The 12,812-nt window shown below is 51.8% G+C and overlaps 6 protein-coding genes across 6 annotated transcripts; 3 read left to right on the plus strand and 3 right to left on the minus strand.

The window, feature by feature from the left end:
- Positions 1 to 20: 20 nt before the first annotated feature.
- On the plus strand, positions 21 to 269 carry BJX68DRAFT_272421 (uncharacterized protein; the record flags this gene model as incomplete). Its single annotated transcript, XM_071047206.1, has 1 exon — positions 21 to 269. A coding segment is annotated over one exon (249 nt), but the record flags the coding sequence as incomplete, so codon positions are not given.
- A 613-nt stretch (positions 270 to 882) lies between these two features.
- BJX68DRAFT_209782 (NAD(P)-dependent alcohol dehydrogenase) lies at positions 883 to 2,400 on the plus strand. Its single transcript, XM_071037713.1, has 2 exons — positions 883 to 1,223; positions 1,393 to 2,400. The coding sequence occupies exons 1-2, from the start codon at positions 1,044 to 1,046 to the stop codon at positions 2,296 to 2,298; spliced, it is 1,086 nt and encodes a 361-aa protein (XP_070893171.1). The 5' UTR covers positions 883 to 1,043; the 3' UTR covers positions 2,299 to 2,400.
- On the minus strand, positions 2,296 to 5,390 carry BJX68DRAFT_248536 (putative AP-1 adaptor complex subunit beta). The gene is made up of 7 exons (XM_071041932.1): positions 5,019 to 5,390; positions 4,940 to 4,960; positions 4,734 to 4,865; positions 4,039 to 4,676; positions 3,420 to 3,988; positions 3,005 to 3,366; positions 2,296 to 2,952 (listed from the first exon to the last, which is right to left on the minus strand). Exons 1-7 carry the CDS (start codon positions 5,093 to 5,095, stop codon positions 2,502 to 2,504), a joined length of 2,250 nt encoding a protein of 749 aa, XP_070893172.1. The 5' UTR covers positions 5,096 to 5,390; the 3' UTR covers positions 2,296 to 2,501.
- BJX68DRAFT_248538 (putative transcriptional regulator) lies at positions 5,391 to 7,296 on the minus strand (the record flags this gene model as incomplete). The annotated part of the gene is made up of 2 exons (XM_071041933.1): positions 5,906 to 6,706; positions 6,778 to 7,038. 2 exons carry the CDS (start codon positions 7,036 to 7,038, stop codon positions 5,906 to 5,908), a joined length of 1,062 nt encoding a protein of 353 aa, XP_070893173.1.
- A 97-nt stretch (positions 7,297 to 7,393) lies between these two features.
- Positions 7,394 to 8,450, plus strand: BJX68DRAFT_248545 (flavin-linked sulfhydryl oxidase). Its single transcript, XM_071041934.1, has 2 exons — positions 7,394 to 7,728; positions 7,808 to 8,450. The coding sequence occupies exons 1-2, from the start codon at positions 7,559 to 7,561 to the stop codon at positions 8,256 to 8,258; spliced, it is 621 nt and encodes a 206-aa protein (XP_070893174.1). The 5' UTR covers positions 7,394 to 7,558; the 3' UTR covers positions 8,259 to 8,450.
- BJX68DRAFT_248546 (coatomer subunit alpha) lies at positions 8,367 to 12,767 on the minus strand. The gene is made up of 8 exons (XM_071041935.1): positions 12,549 to 12,767; positions 12,436 to 12,485; positions 12,053 to 12,372; positions 11,663 to 11,998; positions 10,647 to 11,613; positions 10,004 to 10,599; positions 8,867 to 9,951; positions 8,367 to 8,814 (listed from the first exon to the last, which is right to left on the minus strand). Exons 1-8 carry the CDS (start codon positions 12,576 to 12,578, stop codon positions 8,560 to 8,562), a joined length of 3,639 nt encoding a protein of 1,212 aa, XP_070893175.1. The 5' UTR covers positions 12,579 to 12,767; the 3' UTR covers positions 8,367 to 8,559.
- Between the last annotated feature and the right edge of the window lie 45 nt (positions 12,768 to 12,812).

Here is a 12,812-nt window from a genome sequence, read left to right on the forward strand (position 1 = left end):
GTGCCCCTGGTGCCCCTAGTGCTCCTGGCGCTCCTGGTGCTCCTGGCGCTCCTGGTGCCCCTAGTGCCCCTGGTGCCCCTAGTGCTCCTGGCGCTCCTGGCGCTCCTGGTGCCCCCGGTGCCCCTAGTGCTCCTGGCGCTCCTGGCGCTCCTGGAGTTCCTCCCACTGGCGTCACCCCCGAAAGGCCGGGTTTTACCGGCGCTGCCGACAACGTCCGCCCGACTGCTGGTCTCCTTGCTGCTCTCATGGCAGTCATGGCTCTCCTGTAAACAGTTCCATGGGAATTGTCATCAAAACGCCAGGATTTCAACCACACGAGCTATGAAGAGCCCGCTGACTGCGTTTAGAGGATAAAAGAAAGTAATATGGAGTTTCGATTTGGTCTTTGTGAACTTTTCCGCCCTGGGGCCCCTTTGCCTGGAGGATCGCGGTTCCCCGTGCTAATTCAAGCAAAGGACTCCATTTCAGGTCAGAGCAGTTGGATTTTGTGTTAAATATGCGGTAGTAATAGTAATTTATAATGGAACTTGCATTTGCATAGTTTATTTGCTTTTCTTATTCATCGGTAATCTAAAAATATTACGCCGGAGTACGCCAGGACCTTGGTGGCGCATAGTACTTACTTCTCTCACCTCACTTACTATTGGACGAAAAAGAAGTATACAATCAACTGCAATCCTCAAGATGAAAAATAATGCTCAACATCCCCAGCACAAAAAGCACCTCCGAATTGTTGCACCCCAGAAGATCTCCAATTATTAATCCAGCCGGTTTCTCCCTTCTTTTAGATTCCAAGATGGATCTCCCCGGGCATGTGGGACCGCACTTGCCGGCGAATAACAGTACCAACAACCCAGCCGAGAGCCCGAGAACCACCTGCACCCTCCCGAGTCCCGGTCCTGATAAGGGACTCGATCCGTCGAGTGTCTCTCCAATTTTCTGGTTTTCGCTATATTTGCTGCTTTTCGTCCATTCTCTTGCCTTCCCATACATATACGGCCTCACATATTCAGTGATTCAACCTCGTACATATCGAAACGAAAATGGCAGCGCAACAAGACTACAAATTCGAAGGCTGGATGGGTCTTGACCCCAAATCCGCTGATGGAAACATGGTCTGGCAGGAGTTTGAGCCGAAGCCCTGGGAGGAGACGGATGTTGATATCAAGGTTACACACTGTGGTATCTGTGGCTCGGATTTGCATACATTGAGGAGTGGTTGGGTAAGTTCACTTTCATTTACCTTGGTATAACCGGCAAGACAAGACCACAATTGGCAAACGGAGTGGAGTCTGGAGTTTGTCCGAGATACGACCGGATACTTGGCTCCCATTTTGTTGCTAGTTGTGGCGTGGACATGTATAAAATCGAACACACACTAAATCTAAACAGCGCCCAGCCCTGTACCCGTGCTGCGTCGGCCATGAAATTGTCGGCACAGCCATCCGCGTCGGATCCAAAGCAGTCGGTGGAATCAAAGTTGGTGACCGTGTTGGTGTCGGCGCCCAAAGCGACGCATGCCTCGGCCGTTTCGGCGACTGCCCCGAATGCGGCATGGGCTGGGAGAACTACTGCTCGCACAAGTTCGTGAGCACCTATAACAGCGTGCATTTCAATGGCGGCAAGTCATATGGTGGATATGCGCTATACAACCGCGCGCCTTCTCACTTCGTTATCAAGATCCCTGATGGTGTGTCCTCGGCTGATGCGGCTCCCATGCTCTGCGGTGGTGTGACGCTCTACTCGCCCCTGAAACATAATGGGTGTGGACCTGGTAAGAGGGTGGGAATTATTGGTGTTGGTGGGTTAGGACACTTTGGCGTATTATTTGCCAGGGCACTTGGGGCGGACAAGGTCGTTGCGATTTCGAGGAAGGAGGGTAAGAGGGCGGATGTTGAGAAAATGGGTGCGGATGCGTACATCGCGACGGATGAGGAGCAGGGGTGGGCGGAGAAGTATGCGAGGTCTCTGGACTTGATCGTGTGTACGGTGTCCTCGACGAAGATGCCGATGAATGAGTATGTGGGTTTGCTGGCGACGAACGGGAGCTTTGTGCAGGTTGGATTGCCCGAGGATGGAACGCTCAATGCGCCTGTTGGGGCACTGAAGCGGAGGTTGAAGATGGAGAGCTCGCTTGTTGGTAGCCCGGATGAGATTAGGGAGATGTTTGCGCTGGCTGCGGAGAAGGGGATTAAGCCATGGGTCGAGGAGGTGCCCATGAAGGAGGCCAACAAGGCTATTGTTGATATGCACGAAGGCAAGGCGCGGTACCGCTATGTGTTGGTGAACGAGGCATAAACCGGTCTATTTTCCATAGGCTGCTCAGATGCGATATACATGAAAAATACATGACCAATAAGAAGAAAGAAGTAGTGCCACCGACACAATTGTGCAATCGAATGGTAGAAATTAGGAAAAGGCATACAGGATAAAACGATACAATGCTCGTTGTTTCCACCCGACTATATAACATCGAACCCCCACCCGCTCGTTTCGCCTGCCTAGAACAACGACAAGATGTCTTCGTTGGTCTTCTTGGGCTGGCTTGCCCCTGCGGGCGGCGGTGAAGACATGCCGTCTCCAGAGAGATCCAGCCCGCCAAAGCCATTGAGCAGATCAGCTCCAGCACCGCCATTGGGGGAAGCGGCTGTGCTTGCCGTGGGCGCGGGTGTGTCCCCGAAAACCCCAAGCAGATCATCCAAGTTATTGCTTCCTGAGGGTGCAGGTGCCCCAGCTGCGGGAGACTCTACCCGGACAGGAGTCCCGGCGAGACCCTCCAGGCCGGACATGCCACCATTTGGTTCCTTGTGAGCAGATGCAGGCGCGGTGCCATCGAAGTCGATATCCAAAAGGTTCTCGACGTTGCTTTGTTGCTGTGGAGCAGCCGTACCGTCAACTGCAGCAGCCGCTGCGGCAGCCAATGGGTTGTCGCGAGCGTTCTGGAGTTGTTCCCTAAGTAAAAACGTTAGATCATGAATACACGAACAGAACAAGAGAGGCATACTCAATAGCTGCCTTCTGGACAGCGTCTGCACCGAAGCGGCCCTGGCCAACAAATTGCTCTGGAGGCTTATGGTAAACAGACGCAAGTGTGGAGAGTTCGGTTAGAAGTTGCTCAAGAAGAGCAGGAGGTAGGGAATGAATGGTAGTGACGATTGGAGGCTTCTTCGACAGCACAATGTTTCTGGCAGCATTGGTGTCGCTGGTGTTTGATAACAGGCGCCAGTAGACGTAGGCTCGGTCACGCACGTCGGGGTTGTCGTTCTCTGCTGTGGCTGCCTGCAGCACCTTTTGGACTAAGCCTTGAGCCTTGTCAGGTCTTTTCAAGAAGAGCTTAACGACAGCGGTCAGGATCTGTAGTTGGGTCTACAATTGGCAGTTAGTATATATCCGCCATCAAGAGCCAACAGGCGACAAACCTGTGAGAATTCCTCGTTGAACCCTTCCACAAAGCCTGCCAAGATATCGCCAGCATTGCTAATCTTCTCAGCATATTCACCCACGATCCAGATAAGTGCGGCTCTAGCATTGGGCTCATCCAGTTCGTCAATACACTTGCAAAGAGTGGGAATGATGCCCTCGTATCCGGGGTACTTGCGGAAAATGTCCTTGATCACCACAATCGCTTCTTGTACCACGTAGTTGACTTTTGTGTTGATAAGGTCTAACAGAGTGTTGACGCACTTCTCGCAAGCACTCTCAATCTTGATGGCAACCTGGCCGATAGCCTTGACTGCACGGCGCACAAAATCCATGTCCACTTCCAAAGCATACTCCTTTAGTTCCGCTAGCAGCTGGTCAAAGTTCCGGTCGTTGGCTATCCGCACCATAATCTCGAGCTTCTGGAATTTGACATAGGGCGGGTCATTGTACTTGCAGAAGAAAACCCGAAGTTCCTTGTTCAGGATATCCGGCTGCTTCTGCAACAATAGATCGATATTGCGCAAAGCGACATATTGTACTTCGGGAGCGGATGAAACCAGTGTCACTTGAACATACATTAGCGAGTCGATAATGGTACTGGAAAGGTAGAATTACCTAATGGAGGAGCCATTTTCTTGAGATAGTTGCTGGACAGCTCTGCATTGACCAGTTTCATGTGAAGGAATACTGCTTTTACGGCGGCCAGCACCACACTAGGGTTGGCGTGTTGGAACTGAGGGGCAACCCGTTCACAGATCTGTTCTGCCTCATTCACGGCGCTCGTTCTGTACTCCGACAAGGTTGTGAGAATCGTGACTCGACCCCATTCAGTACATTCATTCAGCGCCATCAGGAGTTTCCGAAGGGTGTTCGGAGTCACCTGCAGGGCTTGGGTTTCCGGTGCAGCGTGGTGAATTTCAGACAGAGCGGTGACCGAGTTAGCGACGACCATTGGGTTGGGGTCTCCGATCATCTCTTGAAGCATCTCGAGGAAGCCGTTCTCCAAGCACATAGCCGGACTTAGATCGAAGAGCTTGGCAACGCAGATGGCAGCGGTCTTGCGGACGTACGGCGACTCGTCCCGCAGCGTCTTTCGGAGCGGCTCTTCCATGTAATCAATCATCTTATCCACCCGGATACATCCCATTGTTCGGATTGCGAGTGCTCTGATCAGGGGGTTTGGGTCTTCGGAGTCCTGTACAAAGGTGTTGACAGCGAGAATGCAGAGGTCTGGATGTGATTTGGCGTAGTTCCTATCCCGCGGAGCTAGAATTAGCGGTAGGCAATGAAGAAGGCCACCGAGGTCTCACATCAGATAGAGATATACTAGCTTCTTCTGCTCCAAATCGGTGGTCGCAATATTCTTGAGTACATCAGGGAAAAGAGCGGAAACGTCTTTGCCTAGGGTCATGGCCATGATCGTCTTTTGAATCGCCTCCTTTCTGTAACAGTTTATCAGCCACTATCCTGGACATCGAATTGCCGTCTCCGTCGATTGATTGTTCGCGAAACATACCTCTCATAGGCATACTGTGAGCTATCGATCCGGTCAGCATGGAGACTATGACGGATACGTAGTCGGGGAATGTTCATACACAAGACCAGCTCGCAACTCAAAGGTCTCTCCTTTCCTAGGCACCGCAAAGGCGCCGCGGATCCTATTCATCGCCATGCTGGGTAAGGACAGGCTTCAGCGACGACAAAGTCGCGCCTCCGCAGAATATGATGTGGACAGAGGGAAGAGGTCGGGACCGTGGTGTTGTCGACCACTGCGGGGGAGTTGGGCGACGGGGAGTTCGCTTCAGGGAGAAGTGGACACTTGAAGCGAGCTGCGAGGGACCAGGACACTGCAGGAAAGCCTCGTAGAATTATTCGAGCATGATCCCCCTGAGACAGGGTTCGGAAAGATGAGAGCGACGGAGGTAGAAGAGGCGGACCGGGGAGGTGAAGTTGGTCCAGACCCAAAAAGAGTTGCTGTCCACAAAAGCGGCTGATCTGAACCACTACGGGTCTTCGTCTTCCCACCCCAGACCACCAGCTTGCGCAACCGCCTCCTTTCATCTGCTCTCACCGCAACAAGCCACCATGGTACGTTCTCACTTTCTCCATCCTTGCCAACAATTGCATGTTCTCACAATGCTCATAGGCAAACCTCCCGAATCTACGACGCCTATTTGTCGAGGCTAGATCCGAGGCGGAGGAGAATGAGTACTCTCGGACTGCTGTGCGCCTACCTGTCTATCCGGTTAGGAAATGCATGACGCTGACTTCCATTGCAGTTCTATAATCTTGTCCTGTTTATATCCTCCGTGGCCGTATTTAGTCTCACTGCCCAACGCATGAGCGGCTCGAAATCCGGGAGATAATGGCTAGATGCCTCTTCTGAGTTCATTAAGACATTATTAACTAATACATATCGGAGATACGAACGGAACCTATGCTACTTCACACGGAGTTGGGACTGCACAATAATAGCGCCCCGTCAGTCGGTCTCCTCCCCATCGCTCTCGAGAAAGGCGAGACTCTTTAGTCCTCGATTTAGCCGCCGCCGGGGCTGACCACTGTCACTGCCGTCGTCTCCCTTCTCCTTACCCCAACGTTTTGCTCCTTCTTGAACCATTTCGAGATCCTCACGGAGTTCGCGCTCTTCCTTGATCTGCCTAGCCTTCTCCACGGAATACCGGCCTTCCATCCCCGCGTCCTTCAACATATCTTTGAGGTGTTTGATTTTCGCCTTTGGTGTTTCATACGGAGCCAGCTCTCGCGCCCACATCTTGCGAATGCCACATTTGATCAACCAGCCTTGTAGCCGCTTGATCTCCGCCTGGTTAGGATCTGCATCTGTGTCTTTTGCTTTCGAAGGGGCCCTCTTTTTCGCCTTTCCGGAAGTTGCTGCGGCGCTCTTCTTCTGCCTTTGGCGCTTGGGTTTGGGCTCTTCGTCTAAAACAATCGACATTTCGCTTTCCGAGTCGCCGCCAGCGCCGGCATTTTGTCTAGGCGATTCGGTGCCTTTCTCGTTGGTATCAGAGTCATCTAGAATCTTCTCCTCGGACAATTCAGGATCTGCCTTCTTTGTTGCGGGTTTTTTCGTGAATTTCGTTTCTTCCTCACTTTCGCCATCCAACTCACTCTCAGAGCTCGTCTTGCGGCGTTTTCGAGGTGCTGAGGACGTCTTTGGTTTGGCGCGTTTTGTAGGTATGTTTGCATGCGGAGGTGTGCTATTGTCCTCATGTTCCTCTTCCTCTTGTGTTTGAGATCCCTGCCCAGCGGCATCTTGCACCTCCTACCACCACAACACAGTTAGCCCTCAATGTCCCAATCAACTCAAGCCGCACTAATCGGTTGCCCACATACCACTTCATCCTTGATAATCTGCTCACTCCTCGCCTTCCACTCACCGTTTCTCTTGAAATAACCCTCCTCAAGTTGCAGTGCCTTCTCAGCCGCTAGTCGAACTCTTTTGACCGTTAATTCTTCCATCTTCCCCGTTTTGTAGATTTGGGCGACGGCATCACGTAGAGCTTTCTCGAGCTGCTTATCGGAGGGTTGGGATGGGACGTCGGATAATTCGAGTTCGGAGTCGGAGTCGGAATCTAGAACGACACGTCGTGGCATCTTCGTTGAGCTCTTTAGAAACTTGCTGCCTCTATCTAGAGTCGATGCATGTAGAAATTGGATTGCGATGAACCGCGGAAGTCAGGACGCGACGCGACGGGGATGAGAATTTGAGCCGCAATTTGAAAGTTTATCCGAACAGACAGAAAGTTCGCACTCATTCACTAGTATCTCAGGTTTGCTATAATAGAATAAGCCAGGAGAAAGAAGTGATCCGTATCACATCTTTGATCAAGCTCCAAGTTGCAAATGTCGGCTCCAGCCAAGCTTTCTCAAAGAAAAGTGGACCTCATCAGATAGATAGGCGTTGAAGCTGGCCGCTGACAAAGCAGCTGATAACTAAATTCCCCTACTTCTCCGCCGTACATCTATAAACCTTGTGTAGAGGTTGATACAGATTTAGACATAGTGACTACGAGGTATAGATCAGATACATCTGCCTCTTGCACGACACTTTCCGGATCCGTACAGGCGACCAGCTACACCCCTCCCTTTCATAGCGAGATCAGGAGCCCGCGAGATGGCGGACACTTCTTCCGAGTCGCATTCGCAACCACAGAAGAATCTCTTCGCGCACCAGTTCCAGAATGCTACAGCGGCTGCTTCCTCCTCTTCCGAGTCCAAGCGCGATGAATCCGCAACGACAACGAAAACGCCCAGTGGGGTCGTCTTAGATAAAGATGGGAAACCGTGCGTCTTACCTACCACCACCGCTTGCGACCCTTCAAGCCATATCAATGAGTCGGGGCTAACTTTCCTAAAATATCAGATGTCGAACCTGCACATCCGCCGCCGCGTGGAAAAACCTTACCAAACAAGCCAAAGCCATCCCCTCATCAACACCAGCATCAACCCGCCAACCACCAAAAGAATGCCCTCCAGACGTCGAAGAACTCGGGCGCTCAACCTGGACCCTCCTTCATAGCATGTCAGCAACATATCCCGAAAAGGCCAACACAGAACAGCAAAGTGAGATGCGTGGCTTCCTGAAGCTTCTGTCGAAGCTCTACCCGTGCTGGGTATGCGCCGACGATTTTCGGACCTGGATGGCGGAGCCGAGTGGGAAGAACGAGCCGAAGCTGGGTGGGCGGAAGGAGTTTGGGAACTGGATGTGTGAGGCGCATAATGAGGTGAATCGGAAGCTCGGGAAGAAAGAGTTTGATTGCCGGCTCTGGGAGGAGAGGTGGAGGACTGGGTGGAAGGATGGGAGGTGTGACTAGTCCTATATTGGCGATGGATGCAATGGCATGGGTAGCTGGATACTCCGCTCTAATGTATTGATAGTATAGATGTATATGTATGTATATAAATGAATAGACATCTCCACATCATGGTTAAACATGCGTTGCATTCACAAAAGAAGAATATTATACTAACATCGCTCAATAATTATTGAAGACAAGAGGTAACAGATCCATGTATCTAGAAACAGGATCTCAGGATCACGAGACCTTGAAGAGAAGATAGGAGAGAAGAGCCCACTTTTCTATCTTTAAACATAACCCATCACACGTCATGGAATCAAATCTGGCTTGGGACAAACAACCGCAATCCGCTTGCGGGCGCGCCGATCTCGGTCACTTCTGATATCCGGCAGACGCTGCCCTTATATTGTTCGTGGTACTTGGCGCCAGTGAAAGGATCTGAGACGCTGGGGGATCCAGTGTAGATGGGAGTATGCGAGGCTGCGCAGATGTCGAATTCGGCGAACTGGTCGAATTCAATCTCGATCTTATCCTGTGGGTTACGCTCACACTGAGCCTTGATCTTTTTCGCCTGTCGAAAGAGTTAGATGGCATCTTGCGGGTAAGGGAACGACGATACTAACCTGGTCCAAGAGCTTAGCGGAGCCACCATTGGCCAGCATGCGGTTGGCGAAGCTGAGAGCGGACGAGTAGTTCTTGTTGGCAAAGGCGAGCTTCATCGCTGCCATTAGAGCCAGTTGCCTGTGAGCAACTTCAAGCTTGGGAATTGTGAAGTAAGCAGAAAGCTCCAGGCTTCTCTTGAGGTCATCTGGGGAGTCCGATGAGAGGGACCGGCGTTCCAGCTCAATAGACATGGCAAGGATATACTCTCGGGCAGTCTCAATGATCTTCTTCGCCTGCTCAACTTCGGCCTCGGATGAGACGACGTTGACAAGGACAGATTGTAAGATACCCTTGAAGATCTTGACGCCATCCTCGAGTTTGTTTGACCTCATTGCTGCGTAGCCTTCTTGCAAGTCGACGCTAGCAATAGTCTCGAGATCCCTGGGGATAGCAGGGAGCACTTTACGGCTGTCAGTCTCATCCACAGTTCGTCGCACATAGTTGACAAGAGGAGGAAGGCCGGGAGAGGCGGAGAGGTAGGTCTTGGACGCCTTGAAAATCTCAAGAAATCTAGGTTTCAATGGAGCGAAGTGAACAGCTCCGACTTGGCGGTTGAGAAGCTGCATAGCCGTGTCGAAAGAACCAGCTGCAACGTGGTCGGCCGCCAAAGGAGAGTTACGGGCCCAGAGGTCCGCTTCGGTGCTGCCAGCACCTGCCTCAGCGCTGTCAACGTTGACGAAATCAACGTCCTCTTCAACATTGACCTCATCGCCCATATCCCATCCGGCAACATCCTCGTCCTCATCTTCAAGTGCTTCGCCTGCGGTAACAGCATCCTCCTCTTCTTCAGGTTCAAAGCCAAGCCCAGCAGCCTCTTCATCTCCGGCGCCAACTTCGCCCATCAAGGCCTTTTCGAAGGAAGAGTGTGCAGCAGCCTTGACAGGCCAGCTTGCCTTGTAAGTTGGCACAATGGGTTGCGCTACCTGTAGAGGTTCTTCAATAGTTGGGAGGGAGATTTGATCTTCTGTTAGGCCAACGGCCTCGAGGATGGATTCGGCCTCTTCTGTCAGACCATGGGACTTGGCAGTAAGGTATGCAAGAGGGTCTGTGAAGAGTTAGAAACACATAGTGAGCGAACAAGAATAGTATCAACTTACAGAGATCCACCTCCTTGAACATCTGAATCCTGTCCTCGACGTCGCCTCGGTAGAGGGCGTTCTGGAACCTCGAGGTAAAGTCGCCACGGTGCTCTGCAATCTTGGCCATTCTTGAGAGCTTCTCCTGGTCACCAGTGGCAAGGTACAGGAAAGACAGTTTATCAAAGTTTCGTTGTTTTTGATAAGCCATCTCAACTATTTGATGGTTGCCATGTGCCAGCGCTTCGGTTCCGAGCCGGCTCCACAGGTTGGGACGGTCCAACTCTCTAGCCATTTCGATGGCAACGTCAAGGTTACCGCACTCCAGGGCTAGCTCGAAACGAGTCTGGGGATCTTGCACAAATTGTAGTGCGATCTCAGGGTAGCCCTTCTTCTGCAGGTAGGAGATGATACTTTGACCAACCAAGCTGGAAGTCTTGATGATTTGGAGCATCTCATCGTAGTTCCTCTTGACCAGAGCAAGCTTGAAGCGGTACTCGGTAGGGTCAATTTCCAGGGTTCTAGGTTTAGCATTGCGATCCAGGCAGTAAACACTGCGGCCCTTGACCTTGACAAGATAAACCGTTTGGTCCAGTGTCCGAATGATACCGCTGTCACTATGGGGTTGTTAGTCGGGTCATTCAGGGGGAGTGGGAAAACGTACCCATTCAGCAGCGAGTACTTGACATGGTTCAAGGTGGAGTAAAGAAGGACGCCAGCGTCATCCCAAGCTGCGCTCTTGATGCGGATTGTCTCGTGGAGGCTGCTCACTTGTTCGAGAGTCTTGGTGACAATAGTAACGTTGTGCTTGCTGAGCAAAGCTGCATAGAGCCCATCATTAGACCATACAACGTACTTAACGCCACTGACAGCTAACTCTGCCAGTTGCTTCTTCTGCTGAATATCGAAGAGAACGACAGAGGTAGGGGTAATAAAAAGCAGTGAGCCAGTTCCACCGAAGTAAATGTCGGTCGTTCCAGACGGGGGCTTGATGGATTTCGTGGTTGAGTTGCTGAGGTCCTTGATATCAACCTGCTGGTTTGCCTGACTAAAGACAGCGAATCGGTTGCGCGCAACAAAAACAGCGGAGGAAGCTTGGCCGCGCTTGACGTCCGTGGGTTCGATGGCTCCAGTAGCATCGCGAGGGAGGTGGATCAACTCATATACACCTCCGTCTGTAGGAGAAGTAACTAGAATAGCACGCTCAGCAGGATTGTATGAGAGGGTTCGCGGAGGCACCCAAGCGGAACCGAGTTTGCGTAATGACAGCATAGGAGGGGATTCGACGTTCTTGGCAAAGTCAAATGACTTGACATGCTTCTCCTTTGTGATGAAGAACAATTGGTTCTGGTACACAGCGGACGCAGGTCGCTCTCTCTCCAGTTTGAAGACCATGACACCAGTGTCATGACCAGCGGCAAACAGGTTGATCTTAGGGTGAGCAGCAATGACCCAGAACCGATCCACATCCCGCTTGAACGACTGGACGGAAGTTCTCTTGTTCAAATCCCACGCACGAATTGTCTTGTCTTCGCCGACGGAAAGGATAAGGTCTTGGTGGGGGTGGAAGAGACAGGCGGACGCATTCTGGAAGTGTCCTCGGCAGGTGTCGACTTCCCATGCCTTCGTATCTACATCAAGTCAGTACATATGAGCAAGTCCGGTGTAGTTCCAACATACCACTCATTCTCCACAGCTTAATGAGACGATCATCACCAGCTGAAACAATCAAGGGCAGCGAGGGGTGGAATGCAACCCAGTTGACACCCCGATCGTGACCTTCCAGCACGAACTTTACGACAGCATCGGTGTTTCCGAACATATCTGCTTGTGACGGGTTGGACCGGGCCATTTGGTCTTCGAATGATATGGTGGTTGGTGCCGAATGTTTCTTCCGCAACCCCGAGATATCCCAGATACGGACAGACTGATCTAATGAGGCGGAGGCGATTAGGTCCTCGGTCGGGTGGAATTGCGCGCACATCACGTAGTGGTTATGGCCGGTCATGGTACAAACTAAGGGAGAAAAGTCAGTAAATCGTCAAACAAGGTGGCCTGAGTGCAACTAACTTAGTGACCTATTTTGCCAGTTCCAAATCCTAATTGTCTGGTCGTCCGACGCGGACAGAATCCAGGGAAGCTCATGATGGAAAAACACTGTTCGGACATAGTCCAGATGTCCATTCAATGTGAAAAGACACCTCCGTGTCTGGTAACTCCAGACCTTGATCTTATAGTCGTCACCTCCGGACACGAAGAGGGGTTGAGTCGGGTGGAAGTCAATGCCTCGGACCGGACCGTCGTGCTCTTCGAATCGGTCAATGAGAGTTCCCATGCGGTAATCCCATAGCTGGATCGTCGACGAATGGAGAGATACGAGAATCCATGGCCTGCTCCGGAATTAGTCCTCAGCGAATGCGACGAGTAAGGGAAAGGAGGTCGCTCCGACTGACCGCGTGGAATGGAAAGCAATTCCCTTCGCACGGGACGACTTCGACTCAAACTAGCCATTGCATATGTATTAGAAGCAGCACCAAAGACGGAGCAGATTAAAGAGAGATTGTACCTTGGTAAGCATGTTTGGGGAGGACTGCATCTTGAAGGAGGGTTGGCCGAAGCCGCACCGCAAAGAAGCAGAAGCAAGCTCCGCGCACTGAAGACAGAGGGATCACTCGGGCGATCGCCTCATCCACTGCACAACGGGAGGGATTGGCAGAGGAGCAAGAAGACGGGGATCAGAGAGCGTCTGTATTGACAGTCGAGGAGTCTGGACAGGACACCTTCGATGCCGGTAACGTGGACTTAATGAATAAGCGAGTAGCGCCGCCCA

The sequence above is a fragment of the Aspergillus pseudodeflectus genome (assembly GCF_044049435.1).
Source record: "Aspergillus pseudodeflectus strain CBS 756.74 chromosome Unknown BJX68scaffold_81, whole genome shotgun sequence".
Taxonomy (NCBI): Eukaryota; Fungi; Ascomycota; class Eurotiomycetes; order Eurotiales; family Aspergillaceae; genus Aspergillus; species Aspergillus pseudodeflectus.